The sequence below is a fragment of the Crocodylus porosus genome, unplaced genomic scaffold (genome assembly GCF_001723895.1).
Source record: "Crocodylus porosus isolate Cpor-Errol unplaced genomic scaffold, CroPor_comp1, whole genome shotgun sequence".
NCBI lineage: Eukaryota > Metazoa > Chordata > Crocodylia > Crocodylidae > Crocodylus > Crocodylus porosus.
Window position 1 is genome coordinate 19,145,997 of NW_017728947.1, and position 27,612 is coordinate 19,173,608.

Genomic DNA, 27,612 nt, shown 5'->3' on the forward strand with positions numbered 1-27,612 from the left:
TCCTCCTTCCTGCCTTTTTTGAAGATGGGGACCACGTTGGCCCTCTTCCAGTCCTCCGGTACCTCACCAGAGCACCACGAGTGCTCATAAAGCCGTGCCAGGGGACTTGCAATGACCTCGGCCAGTTCCTTTAGAACGCTAGGGTGGAGGTGTGTGTGTACCTCTGACTGCACGTCTGTGGTTGGCTGGCCGGTGTGTGTGTACATGTGTTTGTGCGTCTCTGTGACTGCCTGGCTGGGAGCAGGGTGTGGGGGGGGCAGGCAGCAGCAAGGGGGGAGGGGTTGTTCCCCCCCCCATCACCAGCAGTGATTAACATGTATTAAAAAAATTAATAAAAAATCAAATTAATGCATTAATTGTGGGTATTACTTGCAAGTAATTGACAGCCCTAAACAAAAGAAAAATAAACAGCCCTTCACCACATTTTGGCCCTTGCTAATAGATGCTCTTTGAACACCCTAGTAGGGCTTGCACTACCTTTTAAAGCAGCAGGCAGTTTGGGACCTTTCCTCTCCACCTTGGTTGGCTATATGTTTCCCAACTCAGCCTCCCAGCCCTTCCCTCACTTCAGGCTCAGCCTGCAAAAGCAGGACAGTGTTGGCAGCTCCTTTTACCCTAGGGGCTGCTTCTGTCCATGGAGGCCTGAGTATCTGGCTATAGTATAAATCTAAAAAGGATGGCTATCAATTGTTTCCAGTGTCTACTGAAGATGAGACAAAAAGCAATAACTGCCTTGCATTGCAACAATGGTGATTTAGATTAAGAAACTAGAAAAAAACTTTCTAACCATAATGGTGGCTGTCTGGGATGGCACCGCCTTGAGCAGGGGGTTGTATTAAATGACCTCTCAAGATTCCTATTCTTCCAACTGTGATTCTGTGGTTTTTCCGCTTCCTGATTCACTCTTTTTTATTGATCAAATAAGGAGAATCTTTTGTAAAGGTATAATAAACACATCTCATGCCAGCCAGAGTATACTAAAAGGAGAGGAGAGACTGCCAGGAGTGCTGTTCCACATCTAGTTTAGTGAACGCATCAACTAAAGGGACTGTTGGTTAGTGGTTTGGGGGAAGCCTTATTCCCCCCACAGCTCTCGCTATCTTGCTTGGGACATTCACAGAACTTCAGAAGCTCCTTCCCTCTAAAGCCATCAGCAAGGAATTGAGTGGTCATCCATTTGATTACTTAACCGTGGATGGACAGATGGAGCTATGGTAAAGCTTTTTCAGGCCAGCAGGAGCTGATGGTGACACACGGGAAATGACTTTCCATTTAAGGGTAAGAGGAGTTACGATTTAAAATGGAAAAAATAGGCCCAACTTGTCACAGAGGAGTTAATGGGACCCTGTCACTGTATGACATGAAACAGTTAAATGTGGTTTGAAGTTTCCAGTGTAAATGATCTTGGCCTGTTTAATACCATGGCAACAGCCACCATATAAAATCTATTCTCCTCTACAGTGAAGAGATAGAGAAAAAAAAAGAAAACATTAAAAACTGTGAAGTAACTATGAAGCAAAAGCTTTCATTTTAGCAAAGCCCCCTCCTTCCCTCTTTATCTGTAAAGAGTCCGTTTGGCAGTTTCTCAGAGTGTTAAAGATGGTAAAAAAGAGAGTCCATTTTAGGAAAAGTAGTTGAGATGGGCTGGAGCTGCTGCTGTTGCTGTTGCTGCAGTTGATGTTGAAATCCAATCCTATTTCCCACTCCCAAGGAGAATATAAAAGAGGAGAAAAGCAAGGGTAGAAAAATGCAGTTTCCCTTTATGGTGCTGACTCTTGCCTGTAGCTTCCCTGCTAGAGACAAGCAGATCTAGCACACAATTTTATAAAGCATCCCAAGGCCTGGCAAACTTGTATGTGCATTGGGCTGTTCAAAGCAATGCTTTTTAACTGCCTTTCTGGTCACTGGTTGATAGCAGTGTTTTGAAAATTACATTCTTAGCCAACCTTTGTCTTGGCTTCTTTTTTTACATTTGTTTGTTTTTTCAATTAAAAATGCAAAATAGAACACAAGAAATGTGGTGGGGAAGGAAAAGAACACACAAGGGCAAGGGTGAGAATAGGAGTGCAAGTGTCCCATTCCCTAATTCAGCATTTAGCCAAAGCTTGTAGAAGTGGTGAGGTCATCTGAATGCCTCTTTCTGGTCTACTCACATCAGACTTTCTGTTAAGATAAATATGATGAAAGTCCTGCAGTATCACAGTGGAATTGGGGTTCCAGAAAACAGGGTGGTAGTCATAGTGGGAAAGCACATACCTTCCTGTCTACCGCCTGGATGGTCTGAGTCTTAAATTATGCTTCCTTTTGGCTGACTGGAATTATAGACCAGGAAAACTTACAGATCAGGAAAACCAGTGATAGACAGAAGTTTTAGTCCATTGATTTTCTTGTTCACCACCCATGAACATAACACAGTTTTCAATTGATATTAGTAGACATTTCTGTTTGGTCTCATTCAGTCCTTCTAGTTTTCATTTTTTTTCTGACTTAGAAACATTTTTTTGTACCAGACAAAGCTGGTCTTTTCTTACTTAGGGCTACATAGAACAAAGTCACAACAGTTGCAGGAGCAATCTCTCCTTATGACTGGTCTATCTAGCATGAGGGTATAGGATCCTAATGACATTAGATCCTTTTCCCCATTCCAAATCTTATTGGTGCAGCCACCATCTTTACTTTGGGTACATTTACACGAGACACTTTACATTTACAAGCATCGCTATGTAATCATGAGTCGCAGCTACTGTGCATTAAAATAGGCTAATACACAGTTTTCTACTACCTGTAAATACTACTACAAGTAGTAGATTTACTGTGCATTGGCAAAGCAGAGATGGGACTGGGACACTGTCCCCTGCCTTGGCAATGCCTGCTGCTAGGGCAGAGGACAATGGCCTAGCCCCAGCTCTGAGATTGGGGTAGGGGTGCAGAGTAGGAGGCAGCTGCTCCAAAGGCAGGACAGTTTCCCCACCCCAGAGCCCAGGCCTGACCTTGGTGCCCTCTGCCAGTCTGGAGCTGACATCTGGGGGAGCCTAAAACTCTCCCTGGCTTTTGAATGGGAGCAGAGCAGGGCAGGAATAGCCCTGCCCTGAACTGCTCCTATTGGCCACATCCACACGAGTGTGGCCATTTGTTTCCACAAGGACAAGTAACAGCGGCACACCTTGTGCCATTGCTACTTACCCCTGGGGAACGCCCATGCCATTCACACTCTGATATACAAAAAATCACCATGAGTCAGGTAGGAGAGGCTAGCACCAGCAACTGTGCTGGCCCCAGTAGTCTCTCCTGGGGTCCTGGGGGCCTCAGGGTGCCACAGTCACAGCACTCCTAGAGTTGGGAGCCTGGCTAGCAGCCAGAGTGTGGTTCCAACCAGCCAGGCTCCAGTTTCGGGCAGCCCATGCTGCCTCCGTGTGTGCTGCCCTGCTTTTTTTGCCATGGTTTTTTTTGACCCTGAGATCCCCTGGGGTCAAGCCCCCTCCCCCGCAATGCTGCAAGGTACAAATGCAATGAATACCTGCATGTGTGGTGTGTTGCATCACAAATGGGTCTGCAGTGCCCCATACCATGTGTCCACGCTCATCTGCATATGGCCATTGGGAACAAATTTGCTCCCAACAGGCGCATGTGTAGATGTGCTCCCAGAGAAAGCTTACTACGCAGTATTACACTAAGCAGTAAGCTTTCAGTGCATTAACTGCATGTGTAGATGAACCCTTTGTGTCTTAGTCTATAGGACATTATGACAGTATAAGATATGATGCACTGATTATCACTGATAAATGCCATAGTGCTGGTTATGATGAAGGGTTTCAAGGAAAGAGCAGGGAGAGAAGTTGACCAAAGAAAGTTTGAAAAGGGAATGAATAAATGGGAAAAGGTATTGGTGGCAGTGATTTTTGGATGGAGAGAGTCACAATAAAAGTAAACTGGCAGGAAAACAAGACAGAAAAAGACTGAAGACAGGGCACTGGTACAGAAGTTGGGGAGGTGGGGAGGGGGAACCCTAAAGAGATGGAGGAGAGAGAAGGAAGAACAAAACCTAATACCAATTTACTAGAATATTTTGTTACATTTTAAGACTATAGAAATTGATTGCTGAACTGTGTGTGTACCTGCGCATAGATAAGTAATGCCTGACACTATAAACATATTGGGCATGTCTAGATAAGTGCAGTCACGTGGTGCTTCAAACAAGTTTGCAGCGCCACATGCCAAGCAGTCCTGTGTTCTCTTCACTGGTTTGTGGACTTTTTTGACCGCTGACTATCAACAACAAAAAACACGGAAAAAAAGTGTGCGCTGGCTAGCAATGCATACCCAACCAGTGCACACTGATGAAAAGCAGAGCCAGGCCACCTGGAGCTGTGCTGCAGCTGCCAGCCAGGCTCCGCATAACAGAATCACCATGGCCCTAGACCTGGGAGGCCTCCAGGACCCCAGGTGAGGCTGCTGGGGCCAGCACAGTGCTGGCCCCAGCAGCCTTCCCTACCCCACCCACGGCAACTTGCCGTATACCAAAGCATGTGTGGCAGGGGCATTCCCTGTGGACAAGTAGCTGCAGCACACCATTGCCATTTTATAGGTGCTGACACACATTTTGCCACTTATACAACTGCATGCAACACAGCACTGTGCACATCACCTTGCGTGCAGAGCAGACTCAATTAATCAAGTCTGCTCCAAAGCAGCAGATCTCTGGCATGTTGTGGGACCAAAAAGTATGCATATAAATGCCTATGGTTTTTAAATGGTGCTTAATGCACATTAGCATTAGCCTATCTTAATGCGCATTAACTAAATAGCACAGTTTTTTAGTGATTCTTTTAATACACATGAAAACCAGATAAATTCATAATAGCTTCAGGGCTGGTCCCCCTAGCTTTTGGCTATCCATCCACCAGAGAGATCTTTTCAGCAGCTGACTATTGCCACAGTGTTCTGGTTATCCCCCTTGACCTCCTCCCCACCACTATGGGTCTATGAACAAGGGGACAGTAGAGCTCACATAGCTAGAGCCACAAGATTTATAGTTTCTTTGTGCTGAGATCATAAGTAACAGAGAATTGAGATTATTATATTTTATTTATGGCATGAAACATTCCAAGACAGATGCAATGACCTACTATTAATCTTATGTAATAAACCTACCTGGGAGGGGGGAAATACAAAAGCTCTCTTTTTGATGTTCAGAAAGGTTTTTCATCGGCCACAAACTAAACTGTAAAAGCGTAAAACTCTTGGTTGTGCTGATATCATTATCATTAGTAATGTACTATCCCTTCTAAATGGATATTATGGTAAGAAATTTCTTACTAGCTTACTTCAGACCATGTTCTAATTAGTTATAAACTATGACACATGCCAATGAAGTCTTTTATAGGGTGTCTTGAAACACCATAAATAATTAAAACATTTTGATAGACATAAAATAGACAAGGCACAATGCCTGATATTAGAGACAGTGTAGATACATTGTTACTTATCATTTTCATTGGTAGAAAAGGTATTTAACAGTACTCATGATGTTCTTAAACTACACTAAACTGAAGCAGTTGCAAATACCATTAAGAAAAGAGAAATGAAACAGAGATGTAAAGAGATTAGAACATGGGCAGAAAATAGTCAAATGATACAGTGCTTAAAAATGCAAGATAAAACATCTGGGGAAAATAATCTGAAGCAGCAATATGTATGAAAATATGGAAAACAGATATAGGGTTGATACACATCAGGAAGTTAGATATGCATTCACAATGTGCTATGACAGCAAAAAAAACCCAGGGCAGATTTGAGCTTCACAAAGGCAATAGAGCAGGAAGTTAATAAGGCTCTTTTGGAACAATGTATTACCAGAAAAGTATTGACAAATTGGAGGAAGTTAAGAGAATAGCTGCACAAGTGACCTAGGAACTAGAGAGATTGATTTACAAGGACAGATTAAAAGAGATGTAATATCTTATGCTTAGCTAGCAGGTGGCCACAAGTAGATACAGGCTACACCAGGGGTGAACAGGAATTATTCAGGATGGTAAGCAGGCAATGAGATAATTGTTTCATGTTATCCATTCTTAATTCTAATATCTGGACAAGCTTCATCACTGAAATTTATTAGGCTGAGGAAACAGTCTCTCAAGGGAAAAGCCAAAAACCTTATTGCTTGAGACTTGTACACTGGATAAAATGCAAGTAGTATACTGTTGGGAGTAATTCTGTATCCAACCTGTTATTCCCTTTTTTCCTACACATTCTGTGATTCTCCAAAATCTGAAATCATTAATACCAGTAGAAGTAATCCAAAATAATTTTCTGAGGGACCTGATGCCTTTGATTCTACTCGCACTTACTGTTTGATATGTCCCCAGCTTCTGTAAGACAGCTTAGAGTGTAACTTTTTGCATCAGTTTTAGGTACATCCCATCACCTTTTTGGAACCCTGTTAAGCATATCATGAATATCCTATGAATCCTAGCTGTGTATCTGCTTGCCAGAACAGAAAGCTAAAATACTTGCTTAACAAGTATTCAGTATCCATAAAATGCTGCTAAACATATTGAGCATCTTAAAACCATGCAGATTCAGTGCGATTACAAAAGCCAATGTTATAAATGTATGAACACCAGCTGTTATGTATAATGTTTTTCTACTTCAACCATTTGTTTGAAAAGAACAAAAAACCCATCAGCTTTCTATAACATATTCATTGGTATCAGTACTAAAGAACATACACATAAATATTTACTTCGTGATAAACTGAAATTTAGCAAAGAAACTCTTTATAAACTGCAACTAACTTTATTAAAATAAGAAACCTATATTTAATTGTTTGGGTTTTTTTCCTGATCATCCAGCAAAGTAAGATTGTGGGCTTGTAAACTTACTTATCTTTTTATCAGTCTGAAAGCAGACAATGTCACAAACCTCACATCAAAGGGGCGTAAAGCTTTAAACTAAAATAATCTCCCTCTATCTGTTCAGTCTAAATAAAGCCATAAAAGAGCTTAAATTAATGCCAAAGTACAGCAAAAATCCCTACCAATACAGAAAATCCATGAATATAGATCTACAGTAAATCAGCAATAATATCTGTATTTTCTGGAGAAAAGGTGGAACTAGAAAGTCAAAATGCAAGCTCACCTATTAAATATAAATGAATTCACTGAAAAAATGTAAATGCCCAGGTATAAGCAAGGAAAGAGTCAGAGCTATTAGCTAGGATTCCTAGCACAGAGCTGAAAGTAATTCACATCTGGTAAAAAGTTGATGCAGCCTACTACTTCTCCCTAGAGAAAGGCAGGAACAAGTAACTTAATTGTGGGTTAGTCCCTGCCTCACTGCTAGGACAATCACAGATGTGTGCTATGCCTCACTGGGTGCATCTACACATGCAATTAATACTATTTGGCTTTACTGTGCGGTAAATTTACTACCTGCAAACTATATGCCGCTGCTATATGTCCCAAGGAAATGCACATGTGCACTCCTCTGGACACACCCAGAGTATTTGGAAAACGTAGCATCCAAGGAAACTGTCTAGGATGGGTGAAGTAGCAGAAACATCCTACTGTGGCAGAACAGCCACATGGATAGGCTCAATGCCCTTGCAAGGGCATTAGCACGACTGATCCTTTTTTACTGGTAATAGTTGTTTAAATATGTTCCTTTAAATAATAGTGTCATTTCCACACCACAAACCTCATCAAGACAACACGAACTCCATGCAGCATATCAGCTGAATTGCTGCTTCAGGCACTAGATACAGTTCTCAGCCAAAAGCTACTGGGGTGTGAGAAGGTCAACACAAGATTCGATGCCTTCTGCTTACTGGGGCCAAGGAGAAGTAGGAGCCATCTAAGTAGTCATTAGAGCAGAGTGTCTGCTTGCTTGTATCCCTCCCTGCTTGTATGCCAGTAAAGAACAATTAGTTCCCCTGCTGAAGATACAGACCCTAATTGTAGAGGGCCAATTTTAGAGGGGTTAAGATACAAACCCCAACTGGGGGTGGTGGGCAGGGGGGAATGGATGTGCATGGTATGCAGATAAACAGAGCATCTCTCATAGCTCCCACGTTACTCTAGTCCCAGCTCAGATGTAAGGGACCTGGTTGGGAAGAAGGAATCCCTCTATCCTAGATATCTGTGGATTCTAAGATGGTCCATATATTTATTGGACAGATGGGCATATGTTAGAAGAGCCATGACAAACATAAGGCTATAGCTAGCAAAAATGAGCTATAATTAAAATGAGAAAAATTAGTCTAAATACAATAGAACCCTGACTTACACATGTATTGTGTGCCTGAGAAACGTCACGTATCGTGAATTCGCGCAACTCAAGGTAAATTTTCCCATAGGAAATAATAGGCAAGTGAGGGGCGTGTTTCTTGGACCTCACATTTAGGACACCAAAGACACCAAATGCAACCTTTTTTGACAAGTACTTTATAATGTTACAAAAATATATTGTAAACATATTTATTCATTTACATTGCAAGTAAAATAATAAAAAAATACAAAATGGACATGCAACAATCTTCAATCCATCCATCAGTGGGGAGCTGAGTATTCATCCAGGTCAAAAACATCAAAAGATAGCAGCGATATCTCTCCCCAAGGGTTCAGAGTCGGTTGATTGAATTGAGATAGTGCTGTCCTGCTTCCTGAAGAACTTGTCCAAGGAAGACTGCACTGAGCAGCGCTGCATCTCCCTGTAAAGCTCCGTGTAGCAGGCATTGGCTTCCTTCATCAGCCTGGCAAACTTAGCACTTCTTTCATGATTGGGGTCATTTTCATCACAGAAGGCTAGGTAGCCATCCAAAAGTTTGAACGCATCAGCCATGCCTTTCATCGTGAGAAATCGGGGGGAGGGCCTGTCATTTTCTTCCATGGGCTCTTCCTCTTCATGGCACTTCCTATCCAGCTCAAGATCGTCATCTGAGAGTTCCTCCCTATAGGAATCAAGCAGCAAAGCCGCGTTTTCCTTGGCGACCTGCTCAAAGCCCACACACACAGCCATTTTGACGATCTCATGCCTTGGATCACTGATAAATTCAGCAGCAGCAAAGCCTCAGAAATCATTCACAAGAGCAGGCCAGATGTTTTTCCAGACACCATTAAGGCACTGCTGTGTAACATAATTCCAGGCATCTCCAATGATGCCTGTGGCCATCTTGATGTTAAATGCCTTCCAAAATTCTTTGACGTTTGCCTTTTCTTTTGACTCTGTCTCACTGATAAGCTTCTTGAAGGTCCTCAGAAAGCTCGAATAATGTCCTGATCCATGGGCTGGATGAGCAACGTTGTGTTTGGTAGTAAGAACAGCACCTTAATGTTCTCATGGAGGTCACCAAGACTTGAGGGGTGTCCTGGAGCATTATGAAGAAGCAGTAGAATTTTGAAAGGCAGATTTTGCCTGTCACAATAAGCCCTCAATTCCAACTGCAGCAAACTGGAAAAATAATCTTCAAACAATGATCCAGTAACCCATCCTTTCTGGTTGGCTCTCCAATAAACAGGCAGGTGCCCCTCTGCATAACCCTGAAGCGCCCAAGGGTTTTTGGTGTGGTAAACAATCAGTGGTTTGATCTTGAAGTCACCAGCTGCATTCGCTGCGAGCAGCAGCATGCAGTGATCCTTTGTGGCCTTGAACCCTGGGGTGGTTCTCTCCTTGACTGAGATAAACGTGCAACTCGGCATACATTTCCAGAAGAGTCTGGTTTCATCCAAGTTGAAAACTTGCCTCGGATCGTAGCTTCCTTCCTCTATGGCAGCTGGTAGATCTGAAGAAAATTTATCTGCAGCACTTTTATCAGCAGCTGCTGCTTTGTCCATCAGTTTCAGATTATGAAATCCATGGCATGCTTTAAATCTATCACACCATCCAGCACTTGCATTAAATGGCTTGGTGTAGCAGGGCACTAAGGTGCCTGCTACTGACAAACAGTAGTATGGGCTCAGCTGCCAGTCACCAGGGCAACACAGGTGTGGGTTGCCAAGACAACTAGTTTGGTCAGCTGACCGGAAGGGGGCAGGGCCTGGCCTATATAAACAAGCCAGGCTGAGGCTGGAGGTCAGGTCCCCTCTGGCAGTTGAGGAAGGTAGAGCTCTGTTGGAGCAATGCAGAGCAGAGAAGCCTGATGGTCTGAGCAGTTTCTGAATGAGGATACTGGGTGGAGGAAACCCTAGTAGGGATATGAAAGAAGGTTAGCCAGTTTGGCTTGGAATTTATGTTGGAACACAGGAGTGGGAGTTTTCTGTTTTGTTGTATAAGACTGGAGGATTGGGTGAGGCTGTAGGGGTTAGAGGAGGCCTCATAGGAGCTCCCCAGTAGTGTGGGGGTTCCTGGTGCTGGACAGGGTGCTGCGTTTTGGGGTGTATCAACCCCGGCCCCAGTGTGGGCAGTATTGGGAGGGTAAAGCCCCAGAGTGGACGCAGGTGAGAAGCCCAGTTGGGCGCAAGACCTGGAAAGGGGGTCTGGAGGCCAGGCATGGCTACGGCCACCTGAACCTCGATTGGGAGGAGCCCAGCGGGGCGCAAGACCTGGAAAGGGGGTCTGGAGGCCAGGCATGGCTACGGCCATCTGAGCCTCAATTGTGGGATTGCGAGGCAAGGCCCCAGTGCGGGCGAGAACACAGAAGATGGGCCCCAGTGCGGGCAAGAGCACGGGAGATGGGCCCCAGAGGTTAGGGTGTACTGTGTCACTGAAGGCAGGGCACTGACTGGGACATCTCAAGGCACTGTGCCAAAGAGGGTAGAAAGGCAGCCTCCCTTTAACAATATTACCATCAAAGATGTGGCGGGCGAGATAGCAAGGGTGCACTGAACCCGATTTGGCACAGTGGGGGGGCAGTAGGGGAGTTCATGGCACCCCTAGGTCACATCCCATCACACTTGGCTTCAGGATCATCATATTTTAACACTTCTTAAATGCTGCGTGCTTTTGCTTGAATCACCTGGGTCGACAGCGGCATGTGTTCTTGATTCTGGTGCTCAATCCATGTTGTTAAAGTATTCCATTTTCTCCATGATGGACCACCTTGTTAATGACACGCGGGCAGGAGATAAACATGTAGCATTCTTGCAGGATTCCTTAATTTTCTCTGCGTTGTCCCTAATTGTACAGAAAGTTGACTCACTGAGTCCTGTCGCACATCTAACTTCCTTTGTCTTCTCATCTCTTTCGTATCTCTTCACAACTTCAAGTCTTTGTTCCAAAGTTATAGCTTTCCTTTCCCTTGTAGAAGCAGAAGCACTTGTAGAATCAATATCAGAAGCACTCATCTTGAACACAATGGCAACACTGAGGCTGAATCCTGACTCCAGAATCCTGATTGGGAACCCAAGCTGCACATGACTGCATTTGACTCGGTCTGCACATCTCATGTATATATATGAATAACGCGCATCTCAGGGTTTATTTTTCTGCTTGGGTGCTAATATTAACTTGCGTAAATGCAAGACTCAGGTACGTTGAATATGTGTAAAATGAGGTTCTACTGCATCACAAAATAAATACCCAACAGACTGAACGATGGAGAGAGAGAAGGGATAGAAGTCTTATCATACGAGGCTTTTAATACAAACTGGGAAAAATAGTTGTCAGCCTTAAGTAGGAACATAAACACCTTCATAGGGAAGTAGACCATACCATTGAAATTATTTTCATATCGGCTATCTAAACTTCAGTGAATCCCACAACAGACAGTGATTTCTATGTCACCAAATTATGTCTCCAAGTACCAGGGAAAAATGAACTTAAAATTTATGTCTACACTGACTACTTGCACTGTCTGATTGCTAGCTAAATCAGGATATAAAACTGTATTAAATACATTTTCATTTTAGCTTTGACATGCATATTTAGTAATCCTGCAAATGCCCAGTAAAAAAATAAAGACAAATTATGCATGTGTCAATTTTTTAGCAAAAACCTCAACCCAACCCAACTACTATTTTTGATTTCAGTAACTTTGGATTTAGACTTCTAGAGCTCTGATACAATCAAGTAGATATCTAAATGAAGGCATCTGCACCCGCAATAAATTCTAGTAATTAGAGAGTATTTAGGGAGAAAAACATAACCAATTAGTTGTACTTTGGTCACTCAAATAAGCACAAAATGTAACAATTTAGAATGCTGACATTATTTAACAACAACGTTGTTTTAACACATGTTCACAAAAATTTTACAAGGAACTAATAATCCATAGATCCATTAAAAATTAACTGTGGGGCTTTGTGCATGCAAATGACTACAAGTGAAAAATAAAGTTATTCCTACTTCTTAGAATAGCTTAATAAGGCAGATTTTTGTCCTCAAACAAGAATATATACATCCTATTAAACTAAACTCTTGTCACAAGTAATGTTATCATAAGGTCTCAGCAGGAGCTACAGCTATAACATAAGAGAACAGAATTTGGCTTACAATATGTAATGTACGCAGTACTGAAAAGCATTTCAGATTAGAAGCTAGGACTTAAGAGGGACACTGCTGTAATTAATTGTAGTAATTTGAAAATGGTGTTGCTTCTTATGTTTTCCTTTAGATTATTTTTTATCTTAACCATTTTTTATATGATTGGTCTAAATGACTGTTTATTTTGACACGCTGGTAGTATATTTGTTTTTACGAAAATTCCTAAGCCATTGGATGACAGTAGACGAATAATGTTTATTTGATTTGTATATGATATACTATGCTAATTTTCAATATTGTTTCACAAACCTATTTGAATTGTTTCTAATAAATATTTAAGGGACGTATGGAATGATCCATCCTATAATTTTACTATATATTTCTATAGGTTCCTCCAGTACAAAGGCAAGACTTGTACGTTACTTACTCTAGAGGTATTTCCATTAATCAAAATTAGTGGTTTTCAGAGGTAGCACAGGATGAGGAACTAAGATTTAGCATAACATATGTCATCATGGAGACAACTAGCATATGCCTCTAGCTTATTTCAAATAACCCTTGTTATATCCCATTACATTGCAATACTGTCTTGCTTTGGAATATAGGCTATTATTTAGAAAGATGCCTAACTTAAACATGTGCAATATTCCATAAAAAACAATGACTATGCACCTGTCTGATATCAGATGCATGCTTTAGTGTCTTGCAGAATAGAAGATATACTAATGAAAGCATTGAAAAAGCACCCTGCAAGAACATTTGCTTTGTATTCATTCTTTGTAAATTGTAAAAGCCTTTAAGACCAAGAGGCCTTAAAGAATTTCAAGTAAACACTGGAATAATGAGAAGCAAATATAAAATGGGGCAAAAAGAGGAGGGGAGTCTCTGAAGGTTATTGACACTAAGACAATATATGCACTATGTAAGTGTTTTATTTCTCTTAGGTACCTGCTCCCTATTTTATCTCTCCAATACTTCTAACACTGCAGAGAAAGACAAATGTTATCCGGGTTTTACAGATGGAAAAAAATCAGACTCAGGAGAAAGACTGAGACTGAAATAAGTTTTAAGGTTGTATCATACCACATTTACTCAAATCTAAGACACATTCTTTTTCCCCATTCTACATGGGGAAAAATCTTGTCTTAGACCTCAGGCCAGTCAAGCAGCTGCTGCAGCTCCAGATGAAGTCAGGGTAGCTCACATAGCAAGGTAGGGGGTGTATGGAGCAGGTGTGCATGTGTATGGGGGAGCATGGGGAAAGGTGCATGCAATGGTGGGGGAAGTGCAATGGAAGGGGCAGTCAGGAGCGTAGAAGAAGGAGCTGTGTGGTGCCAGGGGGCACTTGGGGAAGGAGGCATGCTGTGCAGGAGGGAGAACAGGGGAATGCACAAAGAAAGGGGAGCACAAGGAAGAGGAAACACAAGGGAGGAGGGAAGTGGAAAGACAAGGAAAGGGAAGGGAACCGCAGAAAAGGGGTACAAGGTGGAGGACAGAGAAGGGGGAGCTGCTGCAGTTCCGGCTCTGACCCAGGCTAGAGCAGGAGGCGCCACAATTGCCTAGCTGGGACAGGTACTCTGTGGGCACAGGGGAAACAGAGCCAGAGCAGCTACAAATGTAAGGGGTGGGAAGGGGTGGGGAGCAAGTACCAGAAGGGAACAAGTGGCAGGGAGAGAGGGTACTGGAGGGGCACGTGGGGAGAGGTTGCTGCTGAAGTAGTTCTTTCTACACGAATGTCTCCACCTAGAAGTCATTTCATACCCCATGTAAACCTTCAAAAATAAACAGCAAAGTCTACAGCATCCTATGGCTCCTATGTACCAGAGAGTGTATTGGCCATATTGAGCCAGTAGGCTCAGCCTCCCATACAGGGCAATAGAGGAGTTTCCCCTTCACAGAAATAGCCTGAGGGCTACTGGGGAGCAGGCACAGGGGGCCAAGTGGCAGGGTGGAAGGACAAGGGGCATTGGAGCAGGCTGCCTACACCCTGCGGCTGCTTTCCCTGCCACTGTTTTTCCTGTGACCGGGGTGGGGGGCGGGAGTAAATTCAAAATGACCCTCTAATGAGTGGGTTCTAAACACAGAAAATTAAAACAACTGTATCATTTTTCATTTCTGCAATCTAATTATTGGGTGGTTTTCTCAAATTCAAACTCATCTTGGATTCAGGTAAATATGGTATTATACTCTTATACCAACATGTTATGAAATGCATAGGTAGAGTGGCAACATGAGCATCCTTAAAAATAAAGTTTTGACAAGCTGAGAGGAGACCTGGGTGTCCTCTCTGCCAAATGTACATTTTTGCCTTGGACTTTTATGTCATGAAGCAAATCTAATAGTGGTTACAGGTATCTTTTTAGGTATTTGCTATTGTTACTACATTAAAACCTGTTAAAATTGCATGTCCCAAAGAAATGCAAATAGGGATCAAATGCAGCCATCAAAATAGCAGGACAAATAGGTAACAGAACGGACAAATAACAGAAAGGCAAACATCCTGAAGAAGAATGCTTTGCATATGAAGGCAACTATTCCAACTATGCAGTTGGTCCAATAAAAGATATCAACCAAAAAAATGCTTGCATCTTGCATAAGAGCATCATGGCTACAACATCATTCTAACACTACCAAACAACAGGAAGGTCAAATAAAGTGATTCTTCATCTAGTTTTGTACTGGGATTTTAGCAGGTCACTGCTAACAAATCAGTCTGTTTAACAGCTTATACAAATGGACACCTAATATAATACAGTAAAGACTGGATATATTCATCTTCTGTCAAAAAACAAAATGTCAAAAGTTTCAAACTGCAAATGTAGTTGGCATTACCCCATAAATTATAGCATAGCACTGTTATATTTAAGGACCATGATACAAATTATGGGCAAGTTCAAGTTTGATGCAGCTCCAAAGAAGCATGAAGTTCATAAATGAGTTTACATCCCCATCCCTCCCCCCCTCAATCCTTCCCTCCCTCATTCTGCTTTGTCAATGTTACCCGGAAACCTATGAGACAAATTCTAGTTCTCATTTGCTCCATGAAGCCTATTGTCTAAATTGACGAGGCAGGTTTAACTTTTCAGTTAAATCTCTGCAATTATGTTGTTTTCTGAATGTAAGAAAAGGGTTTGTTTTTCTTCAGATTAATTGTAGCCCTCTTACTAACAGCATGGGCACAGTACTCAGCAGCATCAATTCCCCCGTGCAATGTGGGGAAAAGAAAAGGAAAAGTTTCTGCTAGCAATCTTTACTCCATTACCTATCCCATTGCTAGTAAAAGTCAAAACTGAGCATACAAGTTACAGCATCCATAGGACTGCTGTGGTACAAGGTCAGGTGTGACTGTAATAAAAACCTAGCTTCATGCCAGCTCATGATTTCCTAAGCTGTAAAACTCAACTGGGTTTTCTGAGCAGCCTTAAAGTTGCTCTGGCACTGCAAAAGACTTCAGTGGAATCAAGGATCTGTCCACATGAGTTTGTACAAGATCACGTACAACTCTTCTGAATCAGGGTAGAGCCTGTGGATCACAATTTAATAATATGATACCTATCAACAACAAACATCTCTCTCCCTCTCTCAGTGCTCATAATTTTAAGTGGCAAGTTGTAATTGATAACCATAGGTATATACACAGAATACATACAAGAAGTAAAGACCCCTACTCTAAGAACTGCAGTTCTTGTAATGTTATAGTAACATCTTTGTCTGGAAAAAATAATTTTTGCTATTTTATTTATTGTAATTAATATTGCATCCCTAACATTTTTTTTGTTTTACAAACAAACAATTAAAAGCGTCCCCCAATCTTTGCTGATAAGCACACATATCATCCTTTTTTTTCTCTTTCTCAAAGCATATCATTTTACAGTTATCTGTTTAAAACAGCATTGCCAGCTTAACCCAAGTACTTAACCTTATTAGTGTCAATGGAAAATCTCTAAGCACCTAACCATTTACAGTAAATGTGCCCTGAAACCAATTAAACCATTACAGCATCTCAGATTAAAGGTGAACCATAAATGTTTCTTTAGATCCCCCAAATTTGCTCCTACTTTTCAAAAAGTGGAAAGCAGAATTTAGTTCCTATCTAAAATATGGAATTAGTGTTACATTTTAACAGTATTTTGGTTCCTGAAATTCAAAGGAATTAGGGCTGCAAACTACCTAGTTCATATGTCCTAACATCAGAAAATATTCATGCTCTATGCATCTTGTGGACTGATTTTCACTAATGCCAAACGAGTGATAATACCATCAAATCTGTATAGCAGCATTTTACATTTAAATATAACCACAATAAAATATGCAGTCAGTAGTGAATCTGACCCAGAGCAAGTAAAATCAGAGCCATCATTAAATGTTTTTTCTCTTCTTCATGACTTCTTAACTTTTTCATATTTGTCTGAAATTTCTAATGCTTAACTTAATCTCTGAAGTTGCTTCTTTTTTGAAAGTGTGAACAAAATCAGTTGAGACCACACAGGCATTACATTTTTACCAGAACTGCAGCTCTCCTGGTAGAAACTACAAATGTATAAGCATGCATTCCCTTTCTTCACAGGAAAACATAACCCTCTGTGAGAAACCTGAACCTGAAAGATTGCCCTCATAACAGAAGCTCTCTTGGCAAAAGTGAACACTTGTATACTCCTCTCTGTCTGGTATGGTCTGGTCTGGGACACAAGTAGCAGTTTTCTCTGCCTTTTCCCCAAACTGCAACAGCTCAGTTTAAGGAACAGGCCAGGGGTTTTTCCCCAGGCTGGAAGGGGAAAGGAGCAGCAGCTGCACCATTTTCCCAAACTGGGCATTGCCAGCTGAGAGCAAAGGCAGCGATAATGAGGCCAGGAACCAAGTGCAGGTGAGGCTCTCCTTGAGCTGGGTTCCCAGCCCTGATGGCTTCCTTTTGATGTCTGCAACAACCAGATAAGGAGGGTGGGGGCGGCAATTTCAAGGCCCAGTTCCCAGCACTGTCAGCTTTGAAATCACTGCCCCCACCATCCAGCTACACAGCTGGCAATGAGAAGACAGTGGTACAGGAAAGCAGGCTCAGGTGGGTCTCCAGCAGGCACTAGGTTTGAACCTGCTACATAGGAGGATGTTTTGCCTGCCCCCTGTATGGCACTTGAAGGGCTGACTTCTTGCAGTCTCACATCTGGGCTGAGTGGCACGGGCAGTGACATGTAGCTGTGGGCACAGGGGAGTAGGCTCAGGTAGACTCTCCCCAAGCCCACGTCCTGCTCCCACCAGCTTTGAAGTCACTCGCCCAACCATCCAACAGTGGGATGAGGATATGAAACCAGTCTGAGGAGCAGGCAAAGAGTTTTGCCTCACTGCCCAAGTCCCCTGGGAAGGGGAGAAGTAGAACAGTCACTGTTCCCCATTCCTTCCCCAGACTGCATCACCCAGGTATGGAGAAGGCACTGAGTACAGGGAAGTGGGGGCAGCTGCAGAACTGTATTGCTACCTCTCTCAGAAAGATTTCTCAAAAAATGTCCACTGCTAGAAATCAACACCTGTTTGAGGCCTGAGCCAGTTTCAGGTTATGCATGCATGAAAAGTTGGATGTGCCCCTCATAAGAAGTTAAAATACTTTTAATTGTGATTGAAAAGGAAAGAGAGAAGAGAAAGGAAAAGAAACCTTCCTGGAGAGTTAGCCCTAGTTAAGGCAGATGGATGAAACACATGACAGAATCTTGCCTGATATTTCAAAGCAGCCAAGGGGATTGAGAATCACACACTCCCTGAATTGGAACTTTCTTAAGCAACTTTAAAATCCCAGGCCTAATACAAACTTTAAAAAATGTTTTCATATAAAGGATTTTGCTTTATTCAGAAAAATTCCAGCTCCCATTATTTAGATTGGGTGCATTCACAAAACATGACCTTACTAAGGGGTAAGAAGTTTAAGGCAAAATTCTCGCTAATCAAGTTTGGTGTTTAGGCCAAGCAGATGGAGGAATACCATCAAGACATTTCTGTTGTTTCACACTTTTTTTTGTCTGGTTTTTCTGTTGATAAATTATTTCATAGCCAAGTCACCTTATTCCTGTTTAAAAGAACCACGTGGTGTTGCATAAAGGAATCAGGACTCGTGGTAAAGGTGATATCTTTTATTAGACCAACTAGACTTTTGCAAAAAAAAATCTTTAAACTGCAAGCTTTCAGGCACAAACACCCTTCTTCAGGCATAGGAGAAAAGCTTGTAAAAATTCTCCTGGGTAGAAATGAAAGTTTATAGTTTATAGGAGAGTTGAAGGTATGGTAAAATCTCCTGTTTCAAACAGAATTTGTTTTGCAAAAATCTAGTATTAATTTGGTCTAACAAAAGATATCACCTCTACCATGAGTCCTGATTCCTTTTTGTCTCTAAACCAGGGGGTACTTGAAAAGGCCACTGGGGGTACATGCAGACAGACAGAGATGGAGCACTGCCACACACCATCCGGCACTGCTGCACAGGTGCCACCCACCTGGCTGGATGTGAGAGGCGGAGGAAGCTCACACGTGGCCTTGCGCCACCCCCCACCCCCTTGCGTCCAGCCATGCCAGCCGCCTCCCTACTTCCCCCCCTACATCTGGCTGCTGGGGGTACACTGATCCAAAAAGGATGAAAACCCCTACTCTAGACCAATATGGCTACAACTTGGATACTTGACACACATGGAGTTGCACACACTTATTTAAGTAAAATACTGATGAAAAGACTCTAGATTCCACTAACATAAATGTAAATTGGCCCTTTCATGTTGTTCCTGCAATACCCATCCCATTTCCATGACTAAATATCATGACTCCTTGGTTGCAATGAGCTTTATTTAATTTGATTAAATAATAAAGTCTGATTTTCCATTATTGTAAAAATCCATAGCTTTTGTTTATGACCTATGGAGTGCTTCATGTCTAATGTCTATCACTAAATACATAACACTGACAATTATCCTATTTTAGCATATACTGGTCATTTTTAAGTATGTAATTAAAACTAACCTATGATCTTATTGGCTTATCCTCAAAATGTGACAGCAAGAATAGGAAACTTTACTTAATATGTGTGCTATTATTCTTCTCAGTGTGACATTAATGAAAAAATCACCATGATTAATGTCATAGCCCTTTTATATGACTCCCTTATCTGCATAAGCATTTCCTGATCTTTCTTTTCATCCTACTGTTAGTCCACATGAGTTTCCAATGACCTTTTTAAATGTTTTATTGTAAGTTTTTAGAATTGCATTCTTTTACTAAAGGAAAAAAAGGAAAAGTGAAGAACAATTCAGTCCAGAATGTGCAATGTCTTTTTGATATAATCTCCTACATACAATTTCCTCTAAGTTTATCCTTTACATAAACTCTTCATATTTATATTTCAGCAGTATGAACAAGCAGATTACCAGGCTGTGAGCACTCTAGCACTGCATCAAATACTCAGCAGAGTACATAGAGATCAGAAGTTAAGATAATCTGGGAAGGGCATCTCATGTCATAACAAGAGACAATGCAGAAATTCAGCAGAGATAGAGAGATCTACAAAGGGCAATGGCAGGTCCGCCACTGGCAAATAACTGAAATCTGGGGAATTCTACTCTGAGTTGAACTTCAGCATGAAACTGGGGGGGGGGGAAGGCACACAAACGCATCAAAAAGTAGTATCAATAACCCTTTGAAATGACAGCTGATGAACAGTACTTTGTCATCCAGCTGGGAAACATCCAAAGCTATTTATAATGACAGCAAATCCACAGTACTTTACTAGTGTTTGCTACTCTAAAAAAGATGCAGCAACTCCTGTTAACAAAGAGATCCAGTGGGGTATATGTTCTTCTTCCTTGGATCTCTTGAGTATTTTTTAACAAATACTTCTGTCCCTGCAGTATTTGGCAGGAGACTGACAGTGTCCTTATTTCCCTATTTCACATGTGGCAAGTCCCGGTAGTTTTGAAGTTAGCATGTGTTTGACATTTCAGGTCACATGCCTGTTAATTGTGAGAGAGGGTTGTTCATGAAATGTTTAAGAATAAGTTAGACAAAATTTTGCTCAGGATGGTTTACATAAGATCCTGCTTTGAGCAGGGGGTTCAACTAGATGACCTCCTGAGGTCTCTTCCACCCATACTTTTCTATGATTCTAAATCAGAATCATATTACATTTTCTTCTGATCATTTTGCAAAATGTTTGCTTGGCTTATGGTTCAGAATCACAGTTCTGTCTGAAAAATATGTAGCTACCTGTGATGCACAACTGATCTACCTGACAGTATGACACACATCAAGTGTTAAAAGTTGGGAGGAGTTGGGAGAGGGATTTCTTAAAGGCAAACCGACAAACAATTACGGCCTTTCAGCCATAAGTCCTGTTTTAATTAAAAAACCCTCACCAAGCCACCTTCCCCTGGGTTTTGACTGCAAGTTGCCATAATTTATTTTCAGCAACAAATTTTTATCCCTCAACTGCAAAATTTCCTGTTGCCTTTAATTAAGTCCATTAGCCAGGTTTGCTTGGACATTTTATGAGTGGCTTCCCTCACTGGGTGATTGTTTCTAAGATCCTATAATGCCCCTTAAAGTAGCTTTCCTACACAGGTCTTAATTGCTATAGCGGGGTTTGGCAACATTTTTGGGCAGAGTGCCAAAAACACCCCAACCTCAACTTGTAAGACATTGTATTGCCGGGGTAGATAATGGGGAAGTCATAAGGGGCCTGATCCTTCTTGTGGCAGCACAGCCCTGACCCCTTCCCCGCCATCCAGGCACCCACTGCCAGCAGCGAGCTGGGCCAGGGCTCTGCAGACCTCAATGTAGCGGCTTCCAGCCTCTTCTCCATCTGCTGCAAACAGCCCAGGCTTCATGGCGGGTGGCAGGGGTCAGCCCAGAACCCAAGCCAGCTGTGGCAGGCCACAGGGAGGCTGCAAGCTGCTACACTGAAGTGTGCAGAACCCCAGCCAGACTCGTTGTTGGTAGTGGGTGCATGTGTGCCTCCAGGTGAATGGTGGAGAAGGGGCCTGGGCAGTGGCGCCACAACAAGGATTGGGCCCCTTGCTGCTCTCCTGCTGCCCACCCTGAAGCATGCATGCATCCACAGCCAGCAACAAACTGGTCTGGGGATCCACAGATCTTGGTGCAGTAGCTTGCAGCCTCTCAGTCACCTGACGCAGCCAGCCTGGGCTCTGGGCAGGCCAGTGCTGCCCACCATGGAGCCTGGGCTGCTTGCAGCAGGAAGTGGGTAAACTGCAGGCCACTGCACCCAAGTGTGTGGAGCCCCACCCCAGCTCACTGCCGGCAGCAAGTGCACACGCACCTCTGGGCAGTCAGCAGGGGAGCTGTGGGAAGCCTCATCCTTGTTGTGGCAACACAACCCTGGCTCCTTCCCCACTGTCTGCCCTGAGGCATAGGTGCCAAGCAAAATGCCTTCACATGCCACACTGGTATGTGTGCTAGGGGTTGCCAACCCCTGTGCTATAGTATCTGAGCGCCTTAAAGTTTTTCATGTATTTATAACATTCCAGTATAACAGGGAAATGTGGTTATTACCATTTTACCAGTGGAGAACTGAGGAGGAGCAAGAAGAAGTGGAGGTTACTAAAGATAGATATGGCCCTTGTGGGATTTACCCAGCTGCCTAACTCCCATTGAATTCAATAGAAAAATTCCACCAGGTACCTTTCTGTGTCCTTAGTTATCTGGAGGTCTTTAAAATTTGGCCCTAGGTGACCTGCCCAACATCACATCTGAAGTCTTTGTGGAAAAGTGAATAGAATATCAATCTCTTGAATATTCAGTTCTTCCTTCCTCCTATAGTAGGGTAAATTACATGCGAAATAAAGCATTGTACATTGTTTCTTTCAAGTAGCAACAACATTAAGTGAGCACCCAAGGACATGGAAACAATCATACATGACAAAAAAAGAAAAAACTTTAAAATAGTATTTATACATTCTTGTACAAACCCTGCCATAATGTAAACTGTCATTCTGCTGACCATTATTTGTCCACCAATTTTTGCTTTAGTCACTATTTTAGTAACCCCATTTAGTCAGAAAGGTCTGTGTGTGTTTAGGTGGCATGTACACACATCACTTTTCCAATCAGGGTTCAGTGGGCAGCTGAATGGACTGCCACTTTTCTGCTGTTGCTTCCTGGGACAACCATTCAGGAATGCTTTGTGATGTCCCAGGACAAACTGTTAGCACTTTATCACAGGACCCTTCTTAAGGTTTGTCCTGGGACAATCAATATGGACATCCAAGCAACTTCACCCCAGAATAAAATGGTTTCATAGATTTCATAGACATTAGGACTGGAAGGGACCACAGAAGACCATCGAGTCCAGCCCCCTGTCCAAGGGGCAGGAAGTCAGCTGGGGTCATAGGATTTCACCCAGGACAAATGCAATGTCTGGCTGTAGCCTAGATGGTTTTCTTTTGTCTGGTCTGAGAATATTTATGGATACCTGAGAGAAACATCATTTGGTTTGGCTAATGTAACTCTTGGTTACAAGACGACTTAATGCTGATTTTTTTAATGTTGATTCTCTGTTTCCAGCCAAAACTTTTCCTTGTGGTTTCACATTATAGTCCCTGTCCTTCCAGCCCTTGAAAACTAGATGAATCTTTCTACAGAGGCTAATAACTCAATGACATCACTTGTATGAATAAATCACAATAGGTTTGACCCATATGCTGTTGAGTGGCTACAGTGGAAGCAGTGGCACTACCTTGGAAGATGGAAAACACTGCCTTCTTCTGAGCCTAGAGCATTTGACTCCAGTACCGGGAAATCCTGGGTATTTAATTTGTCTGACAGTCTATATGCATCTCCATAATTATAGAATTAATTATAGTAGTGCAAGTGAAATTATATTAATAAATTCCTAATACAGGTTTCCCTTGCTTTATGTACATACATTCCTGGAAAACAGTGCATAACTCAAATTCACATAAAAGGAGCCCACTTTACAACATAACAAATAGGGATATGTTCTAAGACCCCGACAGTACTAACCCCCAGACCCATTTCTACCACTTTTACAAGACAATTTGGGTACTCACCAACAGCAGACAGTACACACAAGCCCAGGGCACTACCATAATAGGGAGGGCAACTACAGAAACACGTGTTGCAGACAATGACCAAGGAGCACAGATCCACGCAGGAGACTATATTTTGGTGCATGTCACTCCCACAATGCACTGCACAATGCAGCTGACTGAAGGCTTCCACCGCACCGATAGCATAAGAGTGACTTTACCTTGCATATAACAATTTTTTGGTATCAAAAGGGTCATCATATAAGAGCGAATTCACACATACAGAAGCTGCATAAAGAGAGGGAAACCTGTGTAGCATAGCTACACTGTGTAACAAACTAGACTTGCAACAAATCCTATTAACCCATCCTATAGTAATGTTTTCAGAAAAAAAATGGGTAAAATAAGGAACATTTTTCATCATTAACAAAAGTGGTATATGAAAATGAAGATCCCATCTTCTTCCGACTATACAAGCAACATTTATATAAGTTTATACTGGTTAACATATTTTTAAAACACTTCCAAACAGAATGCCAGGTATCTTTTCTGCATGCCACTTTACTGGAAATACAAAGTGACTTCTGTAAGATCTTGCTGCTAAAAGTATCTGAGGCTAGCCTTACAGTACAAATAACTCACTGTTCTAAGCAAGAATTGACTTAAACATGCATCCTGTTGTGAATCATTATTTAAAATGCAAGCATGTGATACCTTAGTGTAAGAAAACTAAAGAAACAGTCACAATCATGGATATTAGTTAAATACAAATATGATATGATATTTGAATCAAATATTTAACTACTAAATTCATGTCCTTAATCTTAATTATTTCGTGAATAATTCTACCTATTTTGGTAATTTTGTAAGTTCTTACTATTTATGTCTGAAATTAATTTTAGAGATTTTTAAGTGAATGGAGATATAGCATAGTTGCACATAGACCTTGAAACAAGCAAACTACACAGGAAGAAACTTCATTGATTGTAAATAGAAGACTTTTCTATCTCAGTTTTCTGTTCTCATTGGGTTGCTGATGATTTTTATGTCTACCCAAGTATTTGTCACTTGATTGCTTTGTGAAAGCTACATCAGATTCACCAAACTACAGTAAAAATCTTTGTTTAAAAAAGCAACAGACATTGAAGAAGAGGCTAAAACTGAGGTGCAATATGCTGACTAAATTAATTTCTTTAAAGAACAGTAAATAAGTACTGTGCAGTAATATTCAGCTCAAACACAACCACCGTGTGAAAACTGCAAGTGCAGTCCAGTTCTTTCTTACTTTAACTCTTTCAAAAATGGATTTTCATTGATTTGTCACTTTAATTTTCCTTTGCGCCTGTGAAACTCCAATCTGGTGGAATGCTTATACATAACACACACCATCTACATACATGGTACACAAACTTTTAAACTCTACTTAAAATCTACAATTTCTTTTTCCCCTGAGGACTAAAGGCATCTAGAACTTTGATAGAAGTTAACATCAAACGTTCAACAGTTTTTTAAACAGCAGCAGGAGTTCAGCTTCCTCATTAAGAAGCCTGCTGAAGGGCAAGTTTTAAATCAGCTCGCTATCTTGAGAGACAAGAAATTAAGGCAGCCGTGCTCAAGACATAATACAAATACATCTCTCGGATAGATGATGCTTAAGATGGATTAATTCTGCCTTGTTGTATCACTGAAATAGTAAAGTAACACACCCAGTTCAAGGAAAAAACAAAACAAAAAAGCACTGCCCTGAGAAATGTTAGGTTTCATTGTGTTTTAAAGACCCACGAGCTTTAGAATTAAATTGAGAATGATTGCAAGGACCACAGAGTTCAAGAAAGATGGTTAATCTTTATCACTTGCTCAAGCCATCAAGGACCGACCACTCAGGTCATAGTTTGAATGAGCTCACAAGATACTTGTGGGTTGAAACTAATATCAGGAAGCAAGCAATTTCTTAATCATTGAAATCATAGAAAATGAGGGTTAGGGGGGACCCCCGGAGGTCATGTAGTCCAACCCCCTGCTCAAAGTAGGTCTTTTATCCAATTATCTCATCCCAGCCAAAGCTTTGTCTACCCATGTTTCAACAACCTCTAAGGATGGAATCATGAAACAGTGAATAAGCTCTAACTCAAAAAAAGATATCTGGGACTCAGGCTGCCTTCAGATGAGCACGTACAAATATATTTCATTGAAACACTGTACGGATGGTATAGGAGGCTTTGGGTAGGCTAATCCTGCCTCAGGCAGGGGGTTGGATTAGATGATTAGATGATTTGCAGGTCCCTTCCAGCACTACTTCTCTGTGATTCTATGATACCTTTGGGGTTTTTAAAAAAAATATTATTAATAATGAAAATGTGCTTACAGGGCTGTTGACAAGGAGCTCTGCTCTTTGCAACTCCAATTTAATGTGGTGTGAAAGCTAGCAATAATTGTGCAGCCACCTGCCAGCAGGTCTAGGACCTAAAGGCACTGAATCCACGCCTGGGAAAGGGGCAGCCCTTAATGCACTGATCTCTTATGGATTTCTTCAGCTAGCCTGAAAAAGAAAGCTAGCAATTTAGGTGCGCTTCAAACAACCCCCTTCCCTCCTTTGGGTTTCCTCTTTCACCAGCCCTCTGGAGGACACTGGGGAATGACACAACAGTGTGGTGCTTGGACTTGGAAAGAATAGCTATTAGATGCTTACGGTGCATTAGCCTAATAATCCTGCGCAGTAGCATGTCATGGCAAAACGGTGCTAGTAGCCTATTGTGCGGTGTTATTCTAATGCGTAGTAAGTGTCACTAAATAATTGCGCCGGCACTACGGTGCAGTTAAGTCTGGGTACTGTGCATTTAGTTAATACATTATTAAGGACGTACTAAACGGAATGCGCAGTAACTAAGGTGCATTAATGTGCAGACGCACCCATGGAGAAGCAGGGCTGGCAGGGACCTCTGGGGGCATCTAGTCCACCCCCCTGCCTGAGGCAGGATCAAGGCTATCCAAACCATCCCACACAATCCATAGTGTCCCAGTGAATAAAAACCGTCCGACTGACTGAGGGGCGGGGGGGGGGCAGAGGGAACCTTTCATGAAGGGGAAAACCTGTTGATCCTCCTCTCCTCAGGGGGCAGGGGAGGTGGACGCAGCCCCTGCCGTCCTGACTGGGGGAAGGAGTCTGGGGGGGGGCGGAGGGGATTGGGAGTCTCTTTCTTCCCCCTAAGCAGTGAAGCAAAGTTAGAGCAAGGCAGCCATAGGGAGCTGTTGCCCCCTCTCTCCTCCAGTAACTCACCCCCACCCCGTACAAATAGACACATACATAACACATGCACACAACACAGACATACGCATAACACACATACAGTGCACACACATAACACACACAATATGCACACATATACAACAAACACATAACATGCACAGATACACACACAATGCACACGCACACATACCACACACTACACCCACACTACACATACCCATAACATACACAAACGTAACGCACACAGTACACACATACGCCCACGTAGCACATGCACACATAACACACACATACACACCCCCATTCACACACCTCACACCCCATCACACAAATCACACACTACACACCCCCATAACGCACTCACACATGTAACGCACACGCTACACACCCCGTAACACACACAACGCGCACACTACACACCCCCATAACACACATGCACACATAACGCACACAGTACACCTCCATAACACACACACACGCATAAGGCACACACTACACCCCCCCATAACAACGCCCCCCCCCATACACACAGGCAGAGGCAGAGCGGAGCCGCGGGCGGCGGGCGCGAGGGGGCGCGTACCCGAGTGCGCGAGGCGGGGCCGGGCTCTGTCCCGCAGGTAGTACACGAAGTCCCGGCAGTGCTCGCTCTCCACGGCGCCGATGGAGCAGAGCTCGGCCAGCAGCTGCAGCGCGGTCTGGCAGATCTCGTCCTCCCTGGCGCCAGGCATCGCCCCCCAGCATCCTCGTGAGCGGAGCGGGAGCGCGGCGGGCACTCTGCTGCCGCCACCGCCGCCGCCGGTGCTGCCGGGCAGGCGGCCGCCGAGCGGGGAGCCCACTCCCCCGCCTTGGCAAAGCCCGGCTGCCTCTCTCGCCGTGCCCCGGTGCCTGCACCGCCGCGCAGGGAGGAGGCGGGGGCAC

The 27,612-nt window shown here is 42.8% G+C and overlaps 1 protein-coding gene across 4 annotated transcripts in view; it reads right to left on the reverse strand.

Annotated features, from left to right (window-relative positions):
- SYT9 (synaptotagmin 9) overlaps positions 1-27,588 on the reverse strand; it is a 154,792-nt gene extending 127,204 nt beyond the window's left edge. For 2 of the 4 annotated variants that reach the window (XM_019552157.1, XM_019552155.1), the window contains exon 1: positions 27,275-27,587. In XM_019552157.1, coding sequence (XP_019407702.1) covers positions 27,275-27,422 — 148 coding nt within the window. In that variant the 5' untranslated portion in view covers positions 27,423-27,587. Of the gene's footprint in view, positions 1-27,274 lie in introns of all 4 variants that reach the window. The other 2 variants (XM_019552156.1, XM_019552158.1) reach the window with 2 other exon arrangements.
- Between the last annotated feature and the right edge of the window lie 24 nt (positions 27,589-27,612).